At 38.6% G+C, this 10,123-nt stretch overlaps 1 protein-coding gene across 2 annotated transcripts in view; it reads right to left on the bottom strand.

Moving 5' to 3' along the window:
* Window positions 1-3,823: 3,823 nt before the first annotated feature.
* Window positions 3,824-10,123, bottom strand: part of XPR1 (xenotropic and polytropic retrovirus receptor 1) — a 234,242-nt gene continuing 227,942 nt past the window's right edge. For both annotated transcript variants that reach the window (XM_045811338.2, XM_045811337.2), the window contains one exon: window positions 3,824-9,753. In XM_045811338.2, the coding sequence (XP_045667294.1) occupies window positions 9,693-9,753 (61 nt within the window). In that variant the 3' untranslated portion in view covers window positions 3,824-9,692. The remainder of the gene's footprint in view (window positions 9,754-10,123) is intronic.

Raw genomic sequence — 10,123 nt, 5'->3', positions numbered from 1 at the left:
AAATTATCTTTGGTAAGTGAGAGTCTATGCCATTGGCCCGTAAATAGCTTTCACCTCTGCTCCCACATTGTGTTCATGTTTCCATTGTGCCAACACTGGAGTGGCTGGTGACAGAGGCTGGTTGAGGCCAGTGGGCTGAGTCATAAGTTCTTCATCAATGGTGGATGCTCTCTGGGTTTGTGAACATATGATACAAAGATTTTCCTCCTTCCGGTCCGCTTCTATAAGTCCATCTACTTACCTCCATCCCAGATCCCTTATCCCTAATTTTCCTGTTTTTCCTCATCAGCTAGCCAGGCCAGTTGCCACTATATATTCTAGCCTCGGGACACTTCTTTTTTCTACACCAAGTGGATGACCCAGTACACTACTCAAAGCTCTGAATATTGGGAGGATTTTCTCTTATTACTGTCTTTTAAGGCACCCCCCCCTTGCCGCCGCCCCGCGTGAGGCTGTAGTGTAGCTGCTATCCAATTTCAGCTTGCACTCCCAAATGGTGTTGACCCATCCATGAACAACTCAGGTTTTTTCTTCCTCTGTCAGTTGGTCTTACAGGATCCCTCATCCTGCCATAGATGTGCCCAGGAAGAGGAAGTCCTGGGCAATCATGGAAGATGGCGGGAGGTCTAGATTACCTGCTCATGCAGCCTGCTCATGCCCTCTCATCCTGTTGGTGCTCAATCCCGGGGGTACCACTTGCACTTTATGATGGCTTCTTGCTGGGCTAGTCTCATGGGGTCTGAGAGGGCCCTGTATTTGATGGGCAGTTTTAGCCACAACATTACTTGGTGACTCTCTCCCAGGGCCTACTAGCAGGTTAAGTTGTTTTCCAAAGGCACACAATTCTTCACTGCAGATTGCGTGGCCTTGCTGCAGAGCCCTGGGGGCTTGCATTGCGATTCTCTCACTAGAGTTTGCCACAAAACTTCACATGGTGTCTTTCTTCACCACGGATACCTCTAGTCCCATGAGGTCTGTCGGATCCTATGGCTCTGGATCGCCTGTGTGGTAGCCTGGGCTGGCTGCAGAGGTCTTTTCTGCTCTGGGACTCACTTAAAATTGGCTGCCTTCTATGTCACAAGGTGCATGAGTCAGAACAGTATCTCTCGGTATTGAATATGCTGACTCGAGAACTTGAAGAGGCTTACCAGGCATGTTTCCTTCCTCATAGTGAGGTACAAGCCGCAATAATTTATCTTTTGTTTTGCAGATGTCCTGGTTCCTGGACCCGATTTCTGGCCTCCTGAAAATGTGACGGTTGTGGCAGGCTCCTGAATCACTGCAGGGCTTAGCTCCAACCCTCTGGAACACACATGTCTTATAAAGGTCTCCAGCAAGCTAGCCACTTCTCGCTCATCTGACCCAATCAATACAATATCATTGATGAAAGAGATAAATGTGTTTTTCTGTGGATGTCCAGCTGGTACACATATGTTTGAACTTAATATGGCCTTGGAGCAAAACTGTTAATGTTTATCATTTCCATGGAAATGTGAATTGTTTCTGATCTTTTGTTTTGACTGAAAGAAAGAATGCCTTCACCCAATCAATGGCTGTATACTATATACTTGAGGTGGTATTGATCTGGTCTAATGAGGATACCACATCTGGCACTGTGCCTGCAACTGGGGTTATTATACTTGAGATCGTGATGGTTTAGTGACCCTTCCTACTCCATGTGGTTTCTTCAGGGACCAGACTGGTCAAACTAATAAGGATTGAGAGGAGGAGATGAATAGAATGTGGCAAGAAATCTCTATTCTTTTTTCCCCACAATGACTTTACATTTATTTATGTCTGGGGAGGAAGGTTATTTGAGAGACTTCCACTTAGCCTTTTCCAATATGATAGCTCTTATTTTGCAGACCAAGAATGCAAAGCGGGGATTTGGCCAACTGCCAAATAGGTCATTCCAGTTATATATTGGCAGACTGAGTAACTGACCACTGAGTGGGTCCGTGGATGCTGAGAATCTCTGTAAACTGGACATTGGTCAGGACTACATTTATTATCTGGCCCCCATTGGACCCACTCTAACATGGGGGCCATGATGATTCAGGTCTTGCCCTATGTCCAACCATGCCCTATGTCCAACCACCCTCAAAGGTCTGGGTATTCCCTTTTCCCTGATGCATAGTTACCTAGTCATTATTGTGTATACTTGCCAGGATATTGCGGTGTTTTGCCTCCTGTGGACGGAGCCATCTCTTCTGTCAGCATTCTGGGTCTGAAAACTGGCCTGCTCAGGTTCAGAAATTGGGCAAGGGATTGTGACTTTTTATTGGGGCAGCTGGCCTCAGCTTTGAAGTTGTCCATCACTGACTTCTGCTAGTATAAGCTCCGTAGTTGGGTGACTGCCCATCTATTTTGTCTCTAGGGACACTGTTGTAGGAATTATTCTCATAATTCTGTGGTTCTGACCCTCTTGGCTACAGTCAGGACAGTAATCGTGACTTCCTGGCTTTGGATGGTTTTATGTTGCCACCTGGCTCTGTATTTCAGAATCCTATTATCTCCGTTGCTATCAGCCAACATTGTTCTGTAGTGGTGTCTTTATAGACGTCACCTCTGAATTTTTAGTGATGCTAGTGCACCTCTGAACAGTGTCTTTTTCAGGACCTTTGTCCATGGTGTGTCCTCTTGGCCTTCCAGCCATAGTACATCCAGCATGCCCGCTTCCCTGAGACTTTTAGCTCCATCCTTCATGGTGTGCCAATGCAGTTCTGGAATTTTAACTCCACTCAACATGGGCCATCACTTTTTCTGTTTCTAGGAGCCACGCTAGAAGCAAGTTTGCACCAACCCCCGGGATCTTTGCTAGGGAATTAAATTCTGTATCTTGGGGAGCACTTCCGTGTCAAAAACTCTATTAAATTTTATATTCTGGCTCCTTTCTTCAAGCATCTTCAGGATCTCGGAGTCCAACTATCAGTACCTGTATACTTTCATATGGTTCCTTTAGAGTGTATAGTCTATTTTCCCTTAGCTGGCCCAGCATGTCCCCAGCTGAGTTATGAGGATCCTGAGTGGCGCATGTGTTGTTTTGCACAAGAGAAGCCTCTTTAAAGTCTCCCATCATGGAGTAGGGATGGGGAGTGCTAGTGAGGATTATGGGGAAATAGGTCTATAGACTCAGACTTCCCAGGGGCTTGTGGAGTTAAAATCTTTTGGGGGGAGGGAATCCAACTAGATCTTGCATCTGATGTGCCCAATTTTCCCAGCGAGGACCCTGACCTTGCATAATGGCCTGTCTTGGTTGCCTGTCTTTGAAATTCTGCTACGCTATTAAGTCCTGCCTCGGTCTTCATTCTTTCTCCTTTCCCTTTGTCTCCTACTGTAGGAAATGAGAATGCTGTATGCAACTAAAGAGGCCCTCTGTTTCCACATCTGGCTTCCAATTGCCTGAACTTGCCCTCAGTGTTCATCATCCTTCTGTAGGCATCAGTGACACTTAAAAAAGCCATCCAATCTCAACGCCCTATAGCTACTATCTCCTCTCTACACGGATATGTCGTGATAACAGGAGTCCAGCTCTCCAAAATACAACTAGACATACCATTTCATCTAATACTTGAGACTCTGTCAGTACAAAAAAATGAGCTGTTGTATCCATTAGATGCCTAATACTACCTAAAGACAAAAGGCCATTTAAGATTATTTTTTAATTTAGTGAAAGTTAAAAAATGTTTCATTCTTGAAATATGTTTGCCCTAAACTCTTATACACATTAGTCTTAAGAAGAATCATGTTCAGGAATCCAAGAAACCCGGAGAGAAAAACATGCAATCACACAAGCCATTTGCCAATGACAAAGGAGTCAGAAAACTGTTGGAAAACAGAGCTTGTAATAATGAAAAAAGGACAGTTTGTAACCAATCACTTATTTTCTTTAAAAACACATAACCACATTAACTTTTTGCTTTATACAACCATCTAGAAACTATAAAACAGTACCACATTGTGCATTTAACCTACTTATCAAGAAGGGAACTCCACATATTGTAAGAATTCTACCCATATAAGAAGGAAAAAGGAGACAGCTAATAGCATAGTCACAGATACAACATGAGTCCAAGCAAGCATCAATTCTTTGACGTCACCTTTTCCATTTACCAGAGTGGAGAGAGTAAGAAAGAAAGCAAGGGAGAAAAAAGAGCGAAAGAAGCACCCACAGAGGACTAATCACATTCCATAGTTACTTTAGACAACTATAGCTCAGGGTTTAATAGAATAGTATCATTCGACGAACACAATGTGGTAGGGGGCGAAGGAAACATGAGTAGAGGGAGAGGGTTTGAAAAGACAGATACATTTTACACCCTATTCCCCTCCTAAATAGTCTTCATTGATACAAGCTTCTGTGCTAATCCAGAATATAGCAAGAAATTAATCAACAATGTGATAAAGCTTGAATTCTGTTTTTGCAAATGTGAGTGGCTCACAATTGCACTTTACACTTCAAAAGAATGACAATGTCATGTTCAATTACAGGGTTCTTTCAGGATTCCCCACAATCTTTCACCCTATTCCCACCATGCTGGTGTTGTTACAGGACAATCAGGGAATTCTGGGTAGGAACTTCAGGAAGTTTGGGTAGTGAGATGGAATCCTTGCTCTTTCTTATAAGTCCACACCTTTCTGGTAGTAAGTCTTCCCTCTGATTTGTGGTGGTACAGAGGAAAGGGCATAGGAAGAACTAAGGTAATATGGCGGAAGTTTAGTCAAGTAACTGGTTTTGAAGGTATACAAGATGAGACTGTAATTAGCAGACACAGTGAATCCAAGGCAAACAATTGGTTATTTGATTGTCCTCCTTAAGTTGATGGCACCATAAAAAAACTGAAGGTGGCCTTGATATACTAATAAAATAAACCAAAGGTCTGCTACAGGGAAACATATTTTAGATGAAAATTAGTATAATGATTCTTTTCACTCCAGGGGAAACTCTCATCTTGTCCCTCTCACTTCCTCTTCCACCATAAGTAAGCAAATACATTATGGAAGGTTGTTTTTAAGGGGCAACTCAGCATCAGAGTTTTGCCAATTGATACAAGAAAGGCCATTATGAAGTGTACCAATCAATCTCCATTCCCAGGCAAACTTCTCATATTGCTTAAATTAAGCTCTTTCCAATCTAATGAGATGATTTTACTTTTTCATGTGGTGAGTAAAGTATGGTTTAATGCCAGTTAAATTACTGGTCCTTAGTACTGACCATTACAAATTTCTTATGCTCTAATATAATCAATTCTATCCCACATTATCACTGTGTTCTGACATTGTACAGATTGAAAATATAATGCAGTAAGTTAGCTTTTAAGACTTACTATCGAGACTGATACCTGAAATGTAGAAATGTGTTTAAGTAATTTGTAAAATCTCATTTTAACTCTCCTAATCCTCATAAGCAAGAAATAAAAGTTAGATGCATCGTAAAATGAGCTAAGCTGATAAATCTGATTTATTCTTCACCTTTTTCTGAAGTTCTACCATAACTTGTATTGTCTTACCCTAGTGACTATAGATCTTATATGTAATGATGCTGGCTTTTTAAATTAGATTTGAGAAAAGTGTGGCAATTTTGTAGTTGAAAAAGCCATAGATTCAACATGATTTTTTTAAATCTGAGAAGCAATCTTAATTTAAAAAATTTAAATATGTTATATAGCAAGAAGTACTTATTTTCTGAGACAGGCAAATTTCATGCAAATTAAAGAGGACTGTATTCTGAAATTTGTTTACCAAACAGTACAATCACTTCAGAGAATTTTAAATTTTTAAATAAAATAATGTCATGGATATGGTTATTTTCTAAATTAGTTTCCTTAGATTAAGAAGTTTTCTAGTCATTGTTTAGGAAATTGCATTTGGGTATTATTTCCTGAATAATGCAAATAATGAAAAAAAAGACGACGGGAAAATAAAGGCAGGTCTCTACTAAGAACATAACCACTGAAGGAGAGACAGCGAGGCATGACCAATACCACCAATTTCACACACTTTTTAACCACCCTGCTTCTTGCTGCCACAATCCAACACCTTCCCACTCTTCTCTGCTATCTCCACGATCATTTTATTTTTCTTCACCTAAATGCCTGTTAAGCTGATGCCTGTACAACTCAGTAATAGGTTACTTGGTTGTTTTTTTTTTTTTAAATTATTCTTAACATGCCTTAGTTCACCTCTTAAGAAAGGATGAACTGCTTTCTGTAGTTATCATGAATGTACTTTCGTCGAACCATAGAGGAAGGATACCATATATCAACAACCTACTAGCAAAATCTATTAAAATCTTAAAACTCTCATGATGAAAATTTTGGGGAGTTGCAGATCCTGGGGGCTATGCCCCATTTTCCTCTCTTTAAGGGTCCATAGAGGTTACTGATGAGGAGACTGGCACTCTCTCACATCATTGCTTCTGACTCTGAAGTTAAGCAACTTTTTAAGGAGAAAAATGAGAGACATTGGAAAAGAAAGTTGCATATGTGTTTTCAACTTCTTTCCAATCTTAAAAATTACCATTATAACCTAATTAATGATGAGTTAAATTTGATCATTTTATTGTTTCTCTGTATGATATGAAATTATCAACGATTCCATTTTAATGGTATAGGCAGCCTTAAGGACAGGTGCATATTTGTGAGTAGAAAATAAGCCATTTTTCTTTGTCTTCTGATTTCTCTACACTCATCAATGAACTTTATTCATTTCATACTTTCTTTTCATTCCTTTGGGGAGTATTTAAACAGATGATATAAACTGATTCTCAAATAAAATAAGACTAGAATTTCTAAACCTAAAATCGGATAAAGTTTTACCTTTGGTCAGATTGCTGTTCCTTTAAAATGACTCTCTGATATTAATTTCCTAAGAGTTCTGAGAGTTTCAGTGTACAGATATCTCCAATAAAATATTAGGTAGGACACAGCATTGGCAACTGCTAGGGCATTTAAAACTTAGAAGAGAAAAATTCACATTGCCTTTTTTTCAAGGAAGAAAATTTAAATGTATACTCTGTCTCCCAAACTGCTTCCCCTTGATGAGGAAAAATCCTCTTTTCTCTTTACAGCTTTACAAGGCACATAAAGCTGTGTATTTAAATACTTATTTGAGCATCTGCCATAGTAAGCTGAAAGCTACATAAGCCTTATCATTCTTGAGTAGACTATGCTAACAGGACAAACACATCAGAAAAGGAACAAATTCTAACATTGCATTATTTATGAAAAAATAATACTGATTAGGGCCTAGAATAATAACAGTTGAAGAAAGATCAAATTGGCTATAGCATACACTGAAAGCAAAACACTGGGGAGTTCAAATACCAGAAGTCAACTGTAAGATTTTATGTGTGTCATTATACAGTGTTACTAATAGAAAATGAAGTTGACAATTCAAATTGCTCTGGATACACATTAGTACCACCAGTTTTATTTGTACAAGAAATGACTGGTCCACTGGACTTCTCTAACTCAGTAATTACTGTTATTTCTTGACAGACCAGTGATATTTCCCCCATAGTTTTGAAGTACAAAAACAATATAGTTAGAAAAAAAAATCCCAAGTATAAATAATGCATTCTATTAAGGGTCACTAAATTGTTACCACTGATTATTATAAATGATTTAATTTATTTAAACTAAAAAAACAGTAATTAAACTTTTCCTCTTCAGTTTTGGGCCAAGGAACATGCTTGGCAAAACATAAAAAAACAACAAAAGCCAAAAATTTGTATGATTTTTCAAAAAAAAAATCTCAATTTGGAAAGGGAAAAAAACTTTGGAAACTTGTCAGAATAAAAATGGAATAAACTCCTTTAAAGATGAACTATTTGTCAGTTAATTGATAGAATTTTGGTAGTAACAGTAACTTTAATACAATCTACGGGAATCATGACAGGTATGAGTGAAGACTTGCAACACGCAGCAGAAGAGTGGCTGACCAAGGGGGTACTATAAGGGGCAGTAACCACATATTTTCAAGACTAAGTAAGTAATAATTATAGCTGCCCTTCCATTCATGTATCTCTTTGCCTACGATTAACCTGAAAACGACTGAAGTAATTTACTTCCATGCATCCACTGATGTTCATGCTGGAATCTTCATCTGGATCTGGGGGGAAGGGAGGATTAAAACATACTTCACTTTTTCCTGGTATTTATATTAATTTTGTTAGATAATGAAATGCTCGATTTAATGCCAACCACATTCAAGGAAGCAAAATCCTTTAAGGTTTTGGGGCTTATTTGGATGACTTAGAAACATAGGAAAGAAATTAAAGAAGTAAAAATGGCATTGTGCACAGATCATGAGAGTCTGAAATGTCTAAGAAATATACCTTTGGTTTATGACCAAGTTTAGACCCCAAAAATCTTAAAAGCAGGTTTTCTCTCAAAGGAGGGCATGAAATCCAATGTTTATCCTTTAAAACTGCTGGGAGAAATGACTGCCAAGGTTTGTTTTATTCATGTAATGTGACAGAAGAAGGATAATTTGTTCTTTGCTCTCAAAAATATGGTTTCCCCAAGACAGACTTTTAATTTGATCAAATTCTGGCTAAAGCAAGTGAATCCAAAAGAAAAACTATCCAATAAGGGTGTAAGGAGTCTCTGAAATAGCTTTATCTTCTCATTCAGCGTCAGTAAAGGTTACATTTCAATTACCCTAAATGCTGAAGCTTAATAAGGCATAACTTCAGTTGTTATGGTGGGAGTATGGGCAAACATATTCCACATTTGTTCCTTAAAAAATGAAAAGTATCAGAACTCAAAAAAAATTTCAACCGGTTATGTGGAAGTGTATAGATGCTTTGTTATGAAAGACATGCTCAGGATTCTAAAGCAGCAGCAACTTAAAAATTCAATAATAAAACTTTGGCTTAAAATTAAAAAAAAAAAAAGAAAGAAAGAAAAAGTCAAACTGGTGCAAGTTGTCTCATGAAAGAGGTATTGTGGACTAAACCCTCAAACGCTGTCCGACATTAGTTTCCCCTGTCTTCTTTCACTGTTACCACCTTCATTGCACAGGAGTTACAGCATTCTTTTATGGTTAAGTTTCATAAATAATGAGAAAACTATATGCAACAAATACATCATATTTCCCACCCACCCAGCAACCCTCCCCAAAATAAGAAAAGTTACATCAAATTAAAAAGTAGCTTCGTGAATGAAGGTACTGCTCTAAGTTGCACTTTCCCTGCAAGTGCGGCCAGTGCTTTTGCGCTGGGTGTGAAGGAAAGGAAAAAATTCTCCACATAAACTGACAAAAAATTTAAAAATCAATGTCCGGTTTCAACCAGTCAAAACCGGGCCCAGCGGAAGCCGAGGTATCTCGGTACCGTCCCATCAGAGGGTCCTTGCAATGCCTGTTCTTCATCCTGATAGGTATCTGTGTCCTTGTGATTGTAAACAATCCATAAGATACTATGTTTTTGTTCCTTAAAATGTCCTCTGATTGGCAAAATGAAGTAAATATTTGTTTTAAAAATAGAAAAAATGAAAATTAAACCAGAAGAAAAGAAAAGAAACACAGTGAGCTTGTTTGGAGTCCATAGGATCCGATCTGGAAGAGCTCGGAAAATGTGTTATGTGTTTTCTCCTGTTTTCGGCTGGAAAGGTACTAGAGGTTGCGTTGGTCGAGGAAAGAATTGCAGAGTAGGAAAACCAAAGATATTAATCTAGACTTCAGAGGATTCAAGTGTTAGCTTCATCATCTGTGTCTTCTATCAATACCTTAGTGTCACGAGCCTTGGATCTAATGGAATAAGAGGAAAAAAAGCATTTAGTCCATTATTAAAATACAAACATGTTCATGGTATTAGATATATTTCCCATCTTATCACCATTAAAAATACATCGTAAGTGGGCACTATATACTATATCCGATGGACTACTCCTGGAGTATCATCCTCAATTTTGGGTATTACTGGAAAAACATTAAGAAACTAAACTGCAACCAGAGGAAGGTAACAAGAAAAATGGCCGATCACGTGTAGCAGAGAGAGAAGCAACCTAGAAAAAGATCCGAGTTTGATCAGCCATAAAACATAATGAAATCTTGCCATTTGCAACATGGATGGACTTAAGAGTGTATAATGCTAAGTAAAATAAGTCAGAAAAAGACA

Source organism: Ursus americanus, chromosome 2 (genome assembly GCF_024610735.1).
Source record: "Ursus americanus isolate L20-20 chromosome 2, mUrsAme1.1.p, whole genome shotgun sequence".
Classification (NCBI taxonomy): domain Eukaryota; kingdom Metazoa; phylum Chordata; class Mammalia; order Carnivora; family Ursidae; genus Ursus; species Ursus americanus.
This window is presented reverse-complemented; position numbering and strand designations above follow the sequence as displayed.